The 18,365-nt window shown below is 37.8% G+C and overlaps 1 protein-coding gene across 10 annotated transcripts in view; it reads left to right on the top strand.

Moving 5' to 3' along the window:
- The window catches only part of LOC308388274 (mitogen-activated protein kinase kinase kinase kinase 3-like), a gene marked incomplete at its 3' end in the record, with an annotated part of 53,475 nt that overhangs the window by 8,191 nt on the left and 26,919 nt on the right, over positions 1-18,365 (top strand). For 7 of the 10 annotated variants that reach the window (XM_080868876.1, XM_080868880.1, XM_080868881.1 and 4 more), the window contains exons 2-15: positions 4,146-4,203; positions 6,773-6,863; positions 7,098-7,162; positions 7,273-7,328; positions 7,461-7,508; positions 8,031-8,073; positions 8,312-8,384; positions 9,119-9,250; positions 9,619-9,681; positions 9,818-9,899; positions 11,056-11,172; positions 13,978-14,050; positions 14,204-14,262; positions 16,570-16,632. In XM_080868876.1, the coding sequence (XP_080725002.1) occupies positions 4,146-4,203; positions 6,773-6,863; positions 7,098-7,162; positions 7,273-7,328; positions 7,461-7,508; positions 8,031-8,073; positions 8,312-8,384; positions 9,119-9,250; positions 9,619-9,681; positions 9,818-9,899; positions 11,056-11,172; positions 13,978-14,050; positions 14,204-14,262; positions 16,570-16,632 (1,023 nt within the window). The remainder of the gene's footprint in view (positions 1-4,145; positions 4,204-6,772; positions 6,864-7,097; positions 7,163-7,272; positions 7,329-7,460; positions 7,509-8,030; positions 8,074-8,311; positions 8,385-9,118; positions 9,251-9,618; positions 9,682-9,817; positions 9,900-11,055; positions 11,173-13,977; positions 14,051-14,203; positions 14,263-16,569; positions 16,633-18,365) is intronic. The other 3 variants (XM_080868878.1, XM_080868877.1, XM_080868882.1) reach the window with 1 other exon arrangement.

An 18,365-nucleotide genomic window follows, 5' to 3' on the forward strand; every position in this document is an offset into this window, starting at 1 on the left:
ATCAGCAAGTTGGTAAAGTTAAATCCAAGAGTAACTGTTTAAAAATTGTGTAAGCTTTTTATGTTTTTCCAGTATGTTTAAAATGGTTCAAGCTTCATCGCTTAACCAGCAGAGGAAAAGATCATGTTTGTCTTTTAAAAAAGTAACAATCTTAAGGGAGAATTAAGATGTAAGTTGAGTAATTAATGTTAATGAGCAAACTAAAAGCAGAAACTCTTAAGTCATGAACTTGACATTACTTAATGCACTGGTTATCTTAAAGTTCAGTGAAGCGTGGTGGTAATTGGAAGGACAGCTGAAATCGCTTGGAGAAATCTTGTCAAAGGAAGTAAATGGCTAACTACTATTGTAATTGTTGCCCCGGGCCAGGCATTAACTCCAGCGCTTTTGCAGTGGAGCTGCTCAGTGGCCTTTAGCAGAAGGAGCTGATTATACTGGATCACTCTTACATGGAAGTGTGTTAGTTTTTAATGGACATTTTTTCACCCTCAAAGTTCGAAGAAATTAGACAAAGTGAAGATGAGATGGTAACTGGGTATAAGATCATAACTGCAACAAGTTTACGGAGACAGGAGGGGATGGGGATCTGAAGTGCTAATATGGAAGGTTATGCAAGGTTAAACTGTACCAATCAGTATATGTATGGTACCATACAGTACAGTACCATACAGCACAGTTTACAGGAAAGAGACATGTAGACATTTAACCAAGATCTGGAGATGCCTGTCTGGGCTGAAGATCATTTAGGATAGATTGAGTAAAGTTCTAAAATCATTGTGTGTGTGTGTTAGTGTGGCACATCGGTTTAGCACAACTGCAACACTGTATCTGTATACAGATATTGGAGCAACATTTCTTGCAATTCAGGCTACATAATTACAAGGGAATGTCTTGCCTATTTCAGCAAGACAGTGCCACACCACATTCTTTTTGTATTACAACAGCAATGCCCAAAGCAAAAAAAAATGTCCGGGTGATGAACAGGCCTGCCTCCACCCTTGACTTACCCCACTCACTGAATAAATACAATTATTCATTATGAAAAGAGCTGAACTGAGCAGCTGATACCCTGAATCATGAAAGGAGGGGGAAACCGCTTGAGCCACAGTCTGCCACCAAAACTATGTGTATGCTTTTATGAGAATTTGTTAGATGTTTTATTCCAACACTGACTTCTTTTACTTTGTAAAATTTAGAACCACAGTGTGCTTCTGTGTTGTGGCCACTGTAATATTTCAGGAAGAAAGAGGTTTTTACTAATGTTCCTGCCTAAACTTTGGTTTTTAAACAAATGATCAAACCTTCAGGCCCTTGGCTGCAGAAAGATGGAATACCCATCAGTCAGTCCCAGCAGCAAGCCTCTAAAATTGAGTGTGGCCGTGTTTTTGCCACCAACAGAGGCACCGAGCGACCATGAGTCATCTCTGGTCTGTCTGAAGACGCTCTGTCTCTGCTCTCCACTCTGCATCCATCTCCTCCTCTCTTTGCTTCTCTTTGTCTCTCCCACCCTCCCCCCGCTTTGTTTTGATGTGGATCGGTCTTGGTTCCCCTCCTTCACTTGAATTTTTTATTTTTTTTAAATCCTATAGTTGGATAAAAATAAAATTCACGTGTCTGTGTTTTGGCATTAACATTGTTTTTTCCTGTGGTTACCCCTTAAATTTATTTTGCCATCACTATTGTGTGACCACAGTGCACACTACTGAAGTGATCTCGGTAAAGTTTGAGTCATTGTTTGTGCCACTTTGTTTTGTTTTCACTGCTCAGTTCTGTCAGCACCTTATGCTTCACAGCATCTGACACACAGTATCCTGGTGGTGATGGAATTAAACCAAGTGCAGTGCCAATGAATTCTGGGGACACACCCTTGTGGTTTCATTATAGTGCAGCTACACACCTGTAAAGTTTTGTGACTGAGTCTTGATGTTCCAGATTCCTGCCTAACAAGTCTTGACCTTTTGGCGTTCTTCTTAGTAAAGCATCCGAGCGGTTGTGGCAGCACTAATTTATTCTGCTACACAGGTGCTTGTGTCAGTGCAACAACACAATTGCAACTTCATAGTTTGGTTGTTTAAATCATCGTGTGTGTGTTGGCTTTTGCTAGTATGGTCGGGTCATGTGTCAGAATTTCAGAATTTTTTATTTTTTTTTTAAGTGGCGAGTCCCTCCCTTATGTTTCTGTCTGGCTGTACTCTGCCTTTGTGGTAGTTCTTGTGTAGGTGTCCTCAAGATCTTGTTTTGCCACAGACAGATGGACTGCCATGGTAAAACAATACCTGCTGTGATATCACAGCCAGTAAAAAGAACATTGCATTTTAAATTATTCTCATTTTGATACTTATTTTATTTTTATTTTTAAAGGGTTTTTAATTTTATAGTCTTTTTATGTTAAAATGTACACTTATTTTACTCTCCTATATAGGCTAGCTTCCCCGCAAAGTGACCATTTAGGACAATAAAGAGAAAAACATACTTAATAATGTTTTATCTGTGATTGCAGCGTGCAGGGAGCATCATTTATTAGTGCAAACAAATGAAGGACATTTATCATCATTTTTCCAACGAGCTGCTGTCAGTGATGACAGACTGCCCGATTCAAAGTGCGAATCTGTGGCCACAGAGTGCCAGCAGCACCATTATAGTGCAATATCAGTACTACAGCATAAGTCAAATGTGAACACAAATCTGGAAATGTAAGTAAAAGCATATCATAACTGCTTATAAATTTAGTTTAACAATGAATAAAGTAACTTACGTTGTAGCTCTTCAGGATCTTGCATAATATTGTCTCATAATCCATTTAAATTAAAAAATATTTGCTATTTGAGATTTTGCATCCTGGGTTGAGCTTTTAACCAGCTGTTTCCGGGGTTTGGATTGGCATCATATGAACTCGTATAGCGAGCTTACGTTTGGGCCTCACATCAACAGCTGCTCATATCACATCCTCGCATCCATAGCGTGGATGTACTCTACACTGTGTTTTTGCTCAAGTACTGAAACAAGTTCGATGTTTCCACCCTTAAGCTTTTTTTTTTTTTCTTTTCTTGCATATTTTGCGCAGCACTGTTTTATGTTGAAGGTCTGTTTGAAGCCAAACGACTTACATACTACTTGAGTAGCTCCCGTTTCCTTTTTTTTTTTTTTTTGTCTTAAAGGTACTAAATCATTCTGGGAGGCTGTCACCCTGCTCTCGCCCTATGTTTGTGCTTGTGTCATTATTTTGTGTACTAGGGAATGTAAATGCATGTCGCCCTAATGTTAAATTAATATGAACTTGTGTCAAGAATCAGAATGAACGGAGATGTTGATGTCATGTTGATGGTGATGTCCCCCCACCAAGCATTAAGACTCAATAATATTCCAAAAGCCGATGTATTAGATCAATGTCACCATACTCCTAGGTTGTTCATAGTATTGAAGCTCATTTTTCCTTCCCATGTGGAATGTGCTGGACTCTTTTCCCCATTCTCTCACACATACAGTGCTGCTTCTATGTCACACAGGCCACTGGGCATTTTCTTGCCCTGAGTGAAGCACGCAATTCATGCCTCACCCAAAAGAAAAAGAATCTTTTTCCTCATGTATATTTCATATGTAATTCCTCTCTGACCCCATCAGCACTCCTGCTAAATGTAAACAACAGTCTGCTATTTATAGAAAATCTGCCTCTGTACTGTCGTTCCCCTCTTTTCTGACTTATGCCAGCTTTTCAGGAATTTAGGAAAAACAAGTCCACACATTCCTCCCCCATCCTGTTTGTGGTTTAAAGGGTTGCGAATGAGTTATGTCAGAACATTTTTTATTTGCTATACTGGCTACAAACAACTGATTTTGAAAAGTACGACACAACCACTCATGACAAAAAGGCACCAATTATATTTACCGTCAATATTTGATGGTGGCATTTTTGTGGATTCGGTGTTTCTATCAGCTTCCTCTCAGCTGATTGAAACTCATCTAATGAACATTACAGTTTTGTCTTTCTTGTGCTCTGAAGTGCAGTGAAAACAGTTAGGGTTTCTCTCTATCTGCTCTCCAGTTCTGTCACGTTGTACCTTGATGTTGCTTAAACAACTTTGCTTAATGACTGCTGTTCATGTTCAAGCCTACAATGACTCACGTTCCTTCTTGTCATACTTTAGGCTCGTAATGTAAACACAGGAGAGCTGGCTGCTATCAAAGTCATCAAACTGGAACCCGGTGAGTTACCTCATCTTTGTCTCTCTTACTTTATCTCCCTTCTTTTTTTCTCGCTGTATCCTACTCCTCATGTTTTTGAATTCCTCTTTCTACTTTATTTTCTTGCTGAATCTAGGGATGTGCGCAACCAGCTGACTAGACGTTTAAAACTTGACACCCTTGCTAGTTGGCACCGGAAATACCAGTTGGTTAAACATGTTATTATTATATTATTAAACGTACAATGACACGTACTGGTTCAGAAATGTTAGGACACCCTCTGCATTTCTGTCTTTTTTTTCTTTTCTTTTTTTAAAAAGACAGAAAAAGACAAATAGTATATGTCTGTGAAGGTTCTCAGTCATCCAGGTCATCGTAGTCTAAGGAGCTTGGAAAGAAAAGCGTCTGGACTTCTTTAAGTTGCTTGAAGACGTTTCACCTCTCATCCGAGAAGCTTCTTCAGTTCTAGGGTCAAAGTCCCAGATTTAATCAAATAGCATACTTTCTTTTTTTCTCTCGTTTAAATGACGAGTTAGTCACCTGGAGCATCATTAGGTGTTGTCCTACTTATGCTCTCTTTCAAATCCTTTACCCCACTTTTTCTTGCTAAATAATAGTTCTTATCTTCGTGTCTATTCCTTTATATCCCCTATTTTTGCTTTATCTTACTCCTTGTCTTTCCATTCCTATATCTTGCTCTTCATCTTTGTCTATTCCCTTTTCTGCCCCTTTTTGTTGCTGTCCAGTTTGTATTTAGTGTGCGTATATATCTCTCTTTCGCTCGTAAGTCATTTTCCTTTCTATGTTTTCTCTAAGGATTCACCAACAGATTGTTATTTTAGTCTGTGAAGTTCTTCATTACAAACCTCTTTTCCATACTATGCCCTCTTACCCAGCACTCACTGATACTTGTGCTTTCCCCCCCCCTTAACTATGTCCTTTCCCTCATACAGGTTAATTTCCTTGTCTTTTTCTTGTTTAAATCGGGCATTTCATTTAGTAAGTAAAATATTTGAATAATCCAAATAGTCAGCTGTTCAGATGCCCTTTCTTTGGGTAGATAGTGAGTTTTTGTCATTTTTGACATTAAAATATTCTTTCTTTCTTTTTTTGTGGTAATAGATGTCATCTGTGCTTTTGCTTGAGTCGACCCTCCCTCTTTAAGTAGCGATGATGACACTTTAGTTCACTTTACTTTACTTTACTTTTACTGCCCAAGCGACAGTGAGGCTAGACTTAGAGGCTTTTTATAACCACCTAGCAACAAAGGTGCAACTCTCTCTCCCTCCTTAGAGAGAGGAGATCAAGCCAGGAGATCTAGAGTTCAATCTTAGAAGCAATGGAATTTTATTTGGCCTCCTGATTTCTGATGTTGTATTTTTTTTTATTTATTTGTTGTTTTTTACTTGCTAATACCAATTTTTGAAAATTCCAAATTTCAAATCACACCAAATACAAGGTAAAAATAAACTTTTCTTCAATGCAGAATTGTATTTTTATAACTAAATCAGTTATCAGACTTTACAGTTCCCCTAAACTGCACAAGTTACACGATCTTCACTGTTAAACATCTCTGAAAGTAAATAATAGAAAAAATAAAGGAGTTAATGTACACATAATTTACCTTTCCAAACAAAAGCAGGTGTAACAGATTTCTATAAAAACACAAATGTACGTTTCTTGCATCATTTAACTTGTTTAACTTACATCATTCACCAGATAACAGGGGAGCAACCCTTTTCTCTTTTTCTTCCACTGCTCATACCGAGGCTCATATTGAAGCTACATGCTTTGCGGTTCCATCTGCACGCCACGTAGCTTTGGCCACTTTCCTTTTGTTATCTTTGTTTTTCTTCTTCAGTTTAATTAATCATCTTCAGCTCTGTGACGATACTTAATTTAAGTTTTCATGCCAGTTCACTGATGATCTAGTTTGGCGAACTTTGCATCACCCTCACTCGCAGCGAAGAAGTCGCTAACAGCCACAGGCAGACACTAACAATGTGTGGCTGCCCGTATGAGTGTGCAATATTTGCCAGTGTCAGTTTGCACATTTTGCACATGCATGAAAGGAACTGGCTCATAATTTGACATACACGATGTTGAGCAGCTGGTTACCAGTCCAGGCTAGGAATCCTGAAAACTAGTCCCCATCTGATCAGTTGGTGCATCTGTAACTTTGAATTCATGACAGCTGATTTGTCACTAACAATATCAAGCCCAAAAAATATTGTTTGGGGGACACTGCTAGACATTACAGGACAGCTGTTAAACTATATCCTACCAATGTGTATGCTATGTATTGTTTTGTTTTTTTATAGCATGTCATGAATTCAATCTGCAGAAAGTCCTATATAAAGAAATACTGTTTACTTACTTGTTTAATTACTGTACAATTTATGATTTTGGACTGATGAACTGCTTTGCTTCAGTTTATGCTCTTCTTAGTGGTTCAGACACAAGTGCAAGAACAGTCTGTCAGAAACAGAAAATAGCAAACAAACCCAGCCATCTATTCTGTAAGTCATAACAATGCCAAGATGCATACTAAATGATCACTATAATAATATTGTGTGTGTTTTTATTGAAGGTGAGGACTTTGCAGTCGTGCAGCAGGAGATTATAATGATGAAGGACTGTAAACACTCCAACATCGTTGCCTATTTTGGCAGTTATCTCCGGTAAGAGAGTGTGTGTGTGTGTGCCAGATGTGGAGTGCAGTATTTTCTTATGGTTATTATTAGAGTGCATTTAATTGATATTTAAGTGACTCATATTTTTATTCGAAAAAAGTATGAGTGTCAGAGAGGAAAAACACAAGCTGGTGTAAGATAGATCGAAGGAGGCGAAGGGCTCATACCTTGTGAGTAAATGTAAACATGCACTTAGACAGAGTTCTCTTTGTGTGTGTGCAGAAGAGATAAGTTATGGATCAGCATGGAGTACTGTGGAGGTGGTTCTCTGCAAGATATCTATCATGGTAAGGACACCCAGGCACAATGATTCAAACCATTTCATTTTTACTGTGATCTTTGATAGTCTCTTTTTCCCCCTCATGCCTTCTGTCTTTTTTTTAATCTAATATTCCAGTAACCGGGCCTTTGTCAGAATCACAGATAGCTTACATGTCACGGGAGACCCTACAGGTAGTGTCTACAGTACTGATAATGTGTGCCAGATTAAGATTTAAAATTTCATCATCTTTATCATGTTATTGTTGTCTTATTTTATGAGTAATAGTAACGGTAACGTCATTTGCTGTGTAATTCTATTTGCAGGGTTTATACTACCTGCACAATAAAGGCAAAATGCACAGAGACATTAAGGTGAGTTTGGAGAAAAAGGCAGTGGGCAGTGATTTGTTCATAAATAAAGTTATAGTCATGATTAATTGTTAAATCTGATTTCTGAAAATCTACATATTGGCTCTACATTTACACTTTGTGAGTAACATAGCAATCTACTTCAGCTATTAGGCTCATTTTTAGTTAATTAGGGTCATTCATTTGGTTCAGTAAGGCTGTTTTTTGCATTATTATTATCATTATTATTATTATTCTTTTACACTGGGACTAAGCTTAATAAATGCTTGGGAAACCTGTTGTTGGTGCACAACCACATATATTAAGCATGTGTTTGTTATAGGAAAAATGAATAGTCATTCCCCACTACCAGTTAAGTCAATGACAAAGCACTTTGTAACTGTTTTGCCTTTCAGATTATACTTAGTAATACTTATTATAATTAGTAGTATTATTTAAAATTTAGTTGAAGTGTAAAATTGTGTGTTTTATCCTAAAGCTCAGTATATTTTGTTTTTGTTGTTTTTTTCTTTCCTTCCCCTACAGGGAGCCAACATCCTCCTGACAGACAATGGCTATGTGAAACTAGGTGAGAGAAACACGCAAGGCCTGCAATTACCTTCTGCTTCAACAGACTGAATCTGAATGGCCTCATTTGCTGACTTGTTTTTTTTTTCTTTCTTTTTTTCTTGGCCTCTCTGCTGTTCCTCTTTCACTTTGTATTTATTTCTTTACATTCTTCCTTTTCATTACATTCCTCTAATTCTATTTCCCTTTATCCACTTTTTCCTCTCCTTTTTGTTTTTTTCTTCTTCATTATTCCTTAGCTGACTTTGGCGTATCAGCCCAGATCACAGCGACCCTAGCAAAGAGGAAGTCATTCATTGGAACACCTTACTGGTAAGTTGTTTATATTTAACCAAAAGCTTCACTGACGTTGCATAGGGGTACGCAGGTAGAACAATAAAAATAAAACCCAGCAGGACAGGGCAAGGCAAGCACTTTTCATACAGAAGCAATTCAGCAATACAGAGTGCTTTACTGAGGAAAATATGAGACAAATGCATTAAAATTATAAAAAATTAATGGAAAAAAATTACAATTATCAAAATAAAAATTAATGATTAAAATAAGGTAACAAAATTGACCTGAAAGACTTCTAACCTTGCATTTCTGGAGCCAAAAACAATTACTTGAGCCTTTTCATCGGTGAGCTAAAGGAAGTTCTGGCTGATCCACTCACTGATTTGTTGGATACATTTACTCTTCCTGTTCTGTTAGAGTGCTTTAATCCATTGGAATTGATGGCAGTTCAATACAATGCTTGCTGCTAATGGGCCAATGTTGTACACATAGGGATTTGTCAACTAATGTGTTTCTCTTCTTTATTATATTAGCTGTTCTTTAATGCAAAAGAACAAAACCCAGAAATAAATAGTACTTGTTAGTTGTAGAGAAATCATAGAGCTGCATTTGAGGTTGGGAACTTTCTGTGCTGCTGCTGGAAAATACTGTACAAAGTTCATATTCTGTTCTTGTGTGTAGTTGTGTAACCCATTTGGATAGTTGATCATTCCTCCCTCTTATATGCATCTTGTTTTCATACAGTCCTTCTGTCTTGTTTCCTTGTATAGGATGGCTCCTGAGGTAGCAGCGGTGGAGAGGAAAGGGGGTTACAACCAGTTGTGTGATATCTGGGCTGTGGGTATCACTGCAATAGAACTGGCTGAACTGCAGCCACCCATGTTCGACCTGCACCCAATGAGGTAGGAGTGTGTGCGGGCTGTGATGATGCAATGATAGTAAAGAATGTTTACAATATTATTTGGAAGATTTAATTCTTACCATGTATCTCTGCATGTATTTAATAAAAGTCAGAACCACTGACAGACATTAATGTTATTAGCTTTAGATAATTTTTGTGTGACAAGTCTAAAGGGTTACTTTACAAAATGTTGCTATATTTATGTCCTGGAGATTTTAATCTTTATTCTATTCATATATTACACTGGCTTTAGTCATTTGGAGTAGATATTGTGTATCAAATTGGCTTTATTACTGAATGCTAGGAAGGCATGTCTTTCTACACTGTTAAAGGTGATTTTTCTCATTTGTATTTCTTCTCTCCCAACAGGGCTCTGTTCTTAATGACAAAGAGTAATTTCCAGCCTCCTAAGTTGAAAGATAAAATGAAGTGGTAAGACTGTCATGCTCTTGCATATATGTTGGTCTTGCTCACATTTGCTATAGATGTAACACCCAGCTGTTTAAATGACCAGTTTTTATCGTTTTACAGGGCTAAAACATTAAACCTTTTTCCTTTTTTCTAATAGGACAAATAACTTCCACCATTTTGTCAAACTGGCTCTGACCAAGAACCCAAAAAAGAGGCCCACAGCTGAGAAACTGCTGCAGGTGAGGAAAGTTTAACTTTCAGACATTACAGTCCATCTCCAATCATATTTACATGATGTAAAACAAACAAAAATGATAGGGCTTCCCAGTCAACTTTTATGTTAAGTTAGGAAACTAGCCATGCTGACAAAATTGCTCAACAGTGTTTATAAATATCAAAAGCCATTTCAGATTTGGCAGATCTCCTTTCTGAGGCGGTCTGATGGATAGCTTCCAGCTCTGCTGCTATTTTTTTTGGTTGCTTTGTGGAAATCCTATTCTGGCCACCTGCATGTGGGCTCTGCAGGTTTGTCATGAACCTAAAATGTGCATATATAAACTACTGTGTCAAACTGACCCAGTATTCAGTTTTTAAGGCGCATGCCTGAGTGAGAGCAACCACACAGCACTACCACACACTATGCAGTTTTTTGTGCAGATTTGTTGCCTGCAACTTGGTTGTTTTCTTCAAAGTGAAATTCAGGTTAAAGGGTTGCTGTTTTAACCCAATGTAGTTCCGACCAGTATCTCAAAACACACAGTGAAAAGGTTACTTGTAAAGCTACACTTTAATGTGTTGCATCACTGCCCACGAGCCATACTTTAAGGTTGAAATTGGCCAAATTTAAAACAAGATGCCCAAACAGGATGTGTGATTACACCTCAAGCAAGCAGCATTAGACTTCCAAAATAAGTCTACTAAAAAATCCACTGTTAAAAAATTAACCTTTTGCAATATTTTTTTTCCTCATTCGATCAGTCCTCAATATCTTTTAAAACTTCTAAGTGGTCATGGTGTCATGTATTATATATGAAGCGTTCACATGTGTACTAGGTGCATTCTGTGATGTTAAAAGGTACTGTGTATAAAAGAAGCTGGAGCAACGTGATACATGATGCATGAAGCAAGATCTAAATAATGGAAGGAAAGCATAAACTTCAGTTTGCTTTGTAAGCATCATTCATCACTGTGTGCTACAGCAGTTAGGGCTGTTATTTAAACGGCATATCAATTTGTCAGCACCCTAATGAGCTGCTGGATTAGTTGCAGCTCTGCTTATTTAAGAATCACATATTACCCAGTACAGTTTATTTATTTATTTTTTATTTATTTGGTTTAAAAATGTGCCATTGGTGATGTCACCTGGATTGATTCCAACTCTTGTTTCTCTTCCAGCACCCTTTTGTTTCCCAGCCTCTCAGCAGGACGTTAGCGATTGAGCTGCTGGATAAATCCAACAACCCCGACCACAGCACCTTCAACGACTTTGACGATGACGACCCTGAGCCTGAGGTAACCTTTGACCTTCAGGATTTTCTGTTAAACCCAAAGTTTTGTCGGGCCGAGCATAAATGTGATTGTGTTTTACTCGATCATGCTTCTTTTCTTCCTCAACTTCCTTCTGTCTCCTCAGTTGTCCTTTCATTAAATTCCTTTGTCATTCACAGCTTTTTCTCTCCATGCTTACTCCCTCCTTTCTTTGTCACATGTGAGTCATCTTTCTGCTCTGTCTTTCCCTTTCTTACTCATTCCTTTTTATCCACTTCTTCTTTTGCTTCTCTCAGATTTATTTCTCATTTTCTGTTTTTGGTTCACTTTTGTTTTTCTCTTCTTCTTTTTAGCACTGCTTGTATCGCCCCACATTTTATTTTCCTCTCCTGTCTTCTATTCCCCATCCCTGATCCTCTGAATCCTTAGTTTAAGTACAGGGGTCACTTTCTTCCCATAAGTCCCGGTGCTCGACGTGCACCCCGTTTTGCAGCCCGTCGGAAGGTACTACTGTTCCTGCAGTGTCTGCACTGATGTCATTCTAACACAAACTCTTCTGACTGTAGTTTTTTTTTTTTTTTCGGAGGGGGGGGGCAGGGGGGGAATAGGACTACAGAACTGAATGAATAAAAAGTAAATTTCCAGTTCAGTTTCTGCTGGTGTTGCCGTGGAAGTCGACATTGGTATGTGAAACAGTCATTTGATAGCTTACTGTGGCGGTTTCATAGACCTTTCTGTTGACATTCAAATCAGCTGACTTTATACAACTGCATCACACAAAATTGCGTCATTATTCTTATTCTAAAATTTGCTTATATCTTATGCACATTTTACTTGAATGCTTTAAGTAATGAGATTGTTAGAGATAAAAAAACAAATTCAGCTTTGCTCCTAAACTTTAACATTTTCAGAACACAGTTGAAGTTAATGATTTAAGCCACAACTGCACAGCACTCATGTGTGAACAAAATAGAAAGATAAGGGTTGGCTATAAGGAAATTCCGGTGATTTATTACTTACTGGGTTTTACGTCATCTCTGTGTAGTTGTGAACAAATAAAAGGCCATAATAGGATAAGGTCCACTGTATTTCTCCTAATAATTTGGGAAACTCTTGTATTACAGCAGCCAAAACATTAAGTAGAATAAATCATTGGATCATTAAAATAGAATAAGATAAAACATTATGGTAAAAATGTCACAGATCCCAATTAAAAACAAAAAATAATTAAGTAAAAAACTTTAAAAAACAGCGGTAGAATAGAAATGGCTTCATAAATGTAACAAATTATAAAGTTTATATTATTTATGACTGACATATAGTGACTATAGGCAGATAAAAGTAACCTTCCAACAACAACAACTGGCGACATCGGTGAGAATCAAAGGGGAATGCAGGAAATCGGGTCAGTTTTTCACTAGCACCTCAACTTGACTCTACTTTGCTCTACTCAGTTTCAGTTGTTTTCCATTACAGTTTTATACCATTTTAATGTCTTATATGTATGCAACACAAATACAACACAACCATGGTCTAGCTCCCTCTGGATTCTGTTGTTTGCACAAATACATCTGGATCTTGTCATTGGACCAGTGTTGGTTTGTGTGTAGCCCATTTCCTTATTTGCCATGTCTAAAAAAAATAGCGGTATTATTCTTGCGCAGGAGTCACCCTCATGACTCATCCAGTGACATTACTTCCTCGCCTATCAGTGGCATGCAGTGTTTTGACGTCACATTTTCAGCTCAACTTGGCTTGCTTGGAAACCCGGCCAAGTCGGCACTACCACCAAACAGAAAGCCCTAAAAGTCAACTTGAGCGGTTGCTAGTGGAAAAAAGGCATAAATAGCATCACTAAGGATCTTTTCCATTCACTTCAGTTCTGTAGCACCTGGGATGATAAAGAAATGCCTAAATTCATAAAGATGGCTTCAAAAATATCACATTGTCACTCTCTCTAGAATTATGTTTTTAAGTATTAAATTCATACACAAACTCATAGAAAAAAAAACCCTCCAACATGTTGATGTTTCAAATATTAGACAAAAGAAAATGTAGTGTTGTGGAAGGCCAAAAGGCTGTAGGTTGCTAAAGTGTTATAGCTATGGACGCCATCTTCACCTGTCTTTAACCTTTCAGGTATTAATCGTGGTTTGTGTCTAATGAGAATGGACTATGAGAATAATTGCAAACAAGCAAACAAAAATGTCTGTTGGAGGAGCCGAGTTCTAAATGTTGCTTTGATTGATGCATGGTCTTTTGTTGTCTTGGTTTGTCTTCCAGTGCTTCATAAGCATGCACTGAGGTTGCTGTGTCATTAGATTTCTGTGGGATGGAGTTTGGATTTTATTTTAAATTAACAATAACTGTGGTTCAAAATAAGAATGGCCAGCTGCACTCATGACATATAAAATAACTAAGTACCGTTTTCCATTTCAGCATTTAAACCCTGTTTTTCCGCTTGTATTAAGAATGTAGATCATCAGATGATGATGATGAGATACTGTGTGACAATCTCTCTGTTATAAAGCTTCCAATGTAAAGAGGACTTTACAGCTTACAGGTATCCAGTGTTTGGAACCAAAAGGGTGGATGAATGTTTTTCCTCTGACTGTGTTGCTGTTGTTTGTTTTGGTTCTTGCAGTGTGTGTGTGTGTGTGAGACTCTCTGTTTTTGCTGTGTCATCAAATCCCACCCACAGGAAATAGCAGTGGGATTATGTTTTTGTTCTTAAACCTATTGTGATCTTTCCAAATCTAGTGCAAACCACTACACCGAGTGTCCAGAGCAGCTTTGACACTGTCTGCTCTTCTTTTTATTTCCTGATAGTCCCCGGTTCCTTATCGTATCCGCTCCACCAGCAGGAGCACCAGAGAAGGAAAAACACTGTCCGAGATGAAATGTGAGTTGCTACAAAAGGTCAATGTGAACAAATACAATGTCTTTAGTATCTTTTTCCTCCTTCTTCAATAAACTTACTCAGTATATATATCTCCCTACCTCATGATATTCCCTTTCTCCCATCCTCCCCTCTCTCTTATTTTGCCTCTCTCAGTCGATCAAGTGAAGTTTGATAGTCTTTTGGAAAAGGAGACACAACCTCATCATGAACCGGTGAGTTGATCACATTATGTTTGTATGTGTGCGAATGAGATGAGATTTGTGTGGTTGTTAATTAACCAGTACCAACTTGGCTGTCCCTCACCTAATCACACATGGCACCTCCACCAATCTATGTTTTTCTCTGTCCGTGTTGAACCAATCCTAGTTAAATATTCTAAGGTTTAGGAATGGCATGTTTCGCTAATTATTATATGGGTATAACAACAGAATTGGCAGAAATCTAATGCCCAGTTGCATATAAAATCAGATTTACAGTAACCAGCAGGCTGTTGTGAATATATCGTAAAGAGAGTAGTCCCTGGTGGATCTTGTGCTTGCTGGAGGAATTAAAAGTCCAATTTGATCTGGAATGTTTTGGGATTCACCAAACCCTGAAGGCTGTGGCTGAACAGTGTTATTGCAGTAGCTTAAAATACACAACCCAGCTGGATAAACAGCTCTATGGATTCATTTTAATGAAGTTGTAACTGTAGACCTCTTGTTATTGCTGTTTGACAAACACAGGTATGATTTGTCAGTAGTAGCTTTCTTTCACTACTGGTTGGACAGAACTCAGTAGAATAAAAGTCGTGTTCTTGGCTTTCATTTGCATAAAATTTGTAATTTATCTTGGTCAGATTATGCTCAGTTTTGGTCAAAAAGTTAGCATAGGTTCTTTAAAAAAATCTTTGGCTGAGCTATGATTTCTTGATATTTTTTCCCAGTATATGTTGCTCCCCGACTTCCTTTTCACCTTTTTGTCCTTTCTTGCACGTCTTCCACTGTCCCCACCCTCTTAAAGTTGTCTTTGATAGTTCACCAAAAAATCTAACCAAACCTTTATTTTGTCGTCTCTTTATCTTTTGATCTATAAATTTAGATTAATGCTATCATATTAACCTCATATGATCTGTAATTCATCTTTTATCAACAATCATTCATCTGTCCATTAAATTTCTACTCTCTTTTCAAGGGAACTCTGGCAGCTTGCATTACATTTGTCTTGTGACATGTGTAGATTTTAGCTTTTAGCTTGTAGCTCCAAGATCCATCCAGTGAGGACTGCCATGCTGTTTTAGCATTCATATTATAATATTTTGATCAAAAGAGACTCTGTGCAAGTATTTTTTTTTCTCTCTTTTTTTGCAATAGTGGCCAAAAATCAAACAGACCCATAGTAACAGAAAGTACCTCTAAAACGCTGATCACAAGTTTACGGACACTCATCATGGGCTTGAATAACTTGGTAAATTCTGGCTTTTAACATGAACTGTTCTCTTTCCAGGATGAAATGATTGTACAGCATATGTCTTTAATAACTTAACAAAGCAAGGATTGAGTGCACAAGTTTGAAATATTTTTGGATTTCTTTAATCCACACAGGTTCTAAAGTATACATACACACCCACTAATATTTGGATAAATGTCCCTTAGCAAGTCAGACCTTTTGGTATCCATCAACCGTCTTCTGGCTGAATATTTGACCATTTTTCTTGTCAAAATTGGAAGAACTCATTTAAATTACACTTTAGCAGCATGATTCAAAGAAAATGTTAATAGCCTAAACGTACCAGGACATCTATACCCATGATGAGTGAGAAATGCATGTGTGGAAATACTACCCAGAATACAGCTGGCTACCATTAGTTGTTTAATTTGTATGTAGAATGTTATGAAAAGTACCCATATTATACCCTTATTAACTTTATATTTTGTAGGCTCACATATATGCTGTTGTAGCACAGTTTATTATTTTCTCTCCATTCCAAACCTCCATCTATGTTTTAAACTCACATCTGTCTCCTCCTCTCTTGAGATTATTATTCAAATATACTCTATCCTTTTCTTGCCAAGTCAAGCACCTATTAAAAACTAAATAAAAATGGCCTTAAGCTACGTACACACTGGAAGTGATTCATAGTGACCCATAGAAATAGAATGACATTTGGCGACTTGAAGCAAATAAAGACAACTTAACTCTTGCTGAGTTGAAGTGGGCGGGACACAAGATAAACTGTTCCCAACTTCCAGGCAAGTGACTGAAGAATACCCTTGACTGACATATGACCTGGTAGTAAACTATAGAGAGTAACTTAGACAACCGGAACCTGGAATGTCTAAAAGCGATGAGCCACCAGCTTGAAAGTGATGTGCGACGAGCGAATCATTTCCAGTGTGGACACAGCTTTAACCCAAACTCATTTTTCACAAGTCATCCCTTCCCTCCATATCACCATTCCTACCTGTTCCCCACCATTATTAGTCCAGGACAGGTTAATGTATTAACTGAGGTCTCTCTCGCTCTGTCTTGCTGACCAGTGTGATTCTGAGCCCTATCTGGACTGTGTTGAGGAGCTCTACTATACAGCAAGATCTAATCTGGTAGTACACCTTTAGTCTCTCTTTGTTTCAGCCTCTCCATCTCTCCAGCTGTTGGCCCATTTATTTTCAGTCTGTCAATTTTTAACGTCATGCTTTATTTAAAATATAATTTAATTTTTTCTCTCCATCTTGCTCATTCTTAAACTCTGAAGGATGAGTCCTTGTCCTACTTTTGTCCTTTTTCAGAGCTCTGAATCTCTCGGCTGCTCGATGTCCAACCTGTATATTTGTTATTTCACATTGTTGATCCATCTCTTCTAGTCCACCCGTCTGTTACTGCCCATCTTTATCTTCTGTTTCCAGCTTCAGCTTTTGCCTCACGAGCTGGTGTTGTAGTTGTCATAGTGATTAGAGTCGTTAGTGCTATTGTTGTTGTTGTTGTTCTTATATATGCATAAAACACACAGATTGGCACACAGAGGTATAAACACAGGGAGGGACACTACAGTGGAGAGGCATGTTACTCAGCAAATGTCTAGTTGAGATGTATTGAAGAATTGTGACAGAAGGGTAGCTTTCAGGGGGGAAAAGCATATTTTGGGGAAAGTTGGCTAACTTTTCTAGTATTTTCTCCTTTTAAAATCAGATTTAACTGGACTTCTGTACATGCAGTTTTTATGTGTCAGTAACCACTGAATTAAAAGTTTGTTCTAAAGTGCTTCAAAATGACTGCCAAGATACCTGCCAAGTCGTAAGACTTACTTCAAGAAAGGCTTTAATATAGAGGAAGATATATCAGGTTCAGCAGTGGAGCTGCAGCTCTAAAGGCTGGTAGTGGTGCAGTGCCTTGCTCAAGGACATCTAAAGGAGATTTAAAATATATAAAAGGCATGTCTGCTCAAATTTATTAGCACATACACTTTTAATGTGTGTTCTATGGTACTCAATATTTCTTTTCCATATTTCTGATGTTTCCACAGAATGCGCTTCTCTCATTTGTAAAGTGTTGCTTATGTTTTTCTAACCTCTTGTAGTTAACCAGAGTAGCGAGGCCTTGTTTTTTGCTTTGTTTTTTGTCTGTTAGTATGCGTGTTTCTTTGTAGTTTCTTTGTAGCATTGGTGTTTTGTGTCTGCTCATCTGGAGTGCGCATTTCCTCTTGCATGCTTTTTGCTTTCAGGCGTAACATTCAAAAATATTTCTCTGACAAGATGCTGCATTCACATTGTGGTTTTTATGTCACCGATATCCAACCAGAATTTCATTAGTTGATTTAAATTCAGGACCGTTGTCATAGTGCTGAATTTATTGTCAGCCTGCAGAATCATAAAATCTGCACAGCTGATTCTTTATTAGCCCGCACACTCTCAAATGTGCTTTATGACAACATAACACTTTTCTTACCAAAGTTATCTAAAACATTGGTTCCCAATCCACGGTTTGCGAGTCACTTAGGCGTCCACCAATGTATCTGATAACTGCTCCAAAGAGTTACTGGTGTACTTTACTGTACTACAGATACTTTGTATTAGGGGTGTCACTAGGGCTGTTCGATATAACGATATATATCGGATGACGATATAAAAACGTCTATCGTTTCATTTTACGCTATCGTTTGTTTCGTGGTGTTGCAAAATAAACTGTTTACGGCAATATTTTTTCATCCTTTTGACGGTCACTGTAGTGGCTATATTCATTTCTTCTTTCTCTCTTTCTCTTATATTTAATATAACCACACTACGGACGGACAAGCGCCTGTTTTTATGCGTTGTGGTTAGCAACAACGACGGTAACA

Source organism: Rhamphochromis sp. 'chilingali' (genome assembly GCF_963969265.1).
Source record: "Rhamphochromis sp. 'chilingali' genome assembly, chromosome: 20".
NCBI lineage: Eukaryota > Metazoa > Chordata > Actinopteri > Cichliformes > Cichlidae > Rhamphochromis > Rhamphochromis sp. 'chilingali'.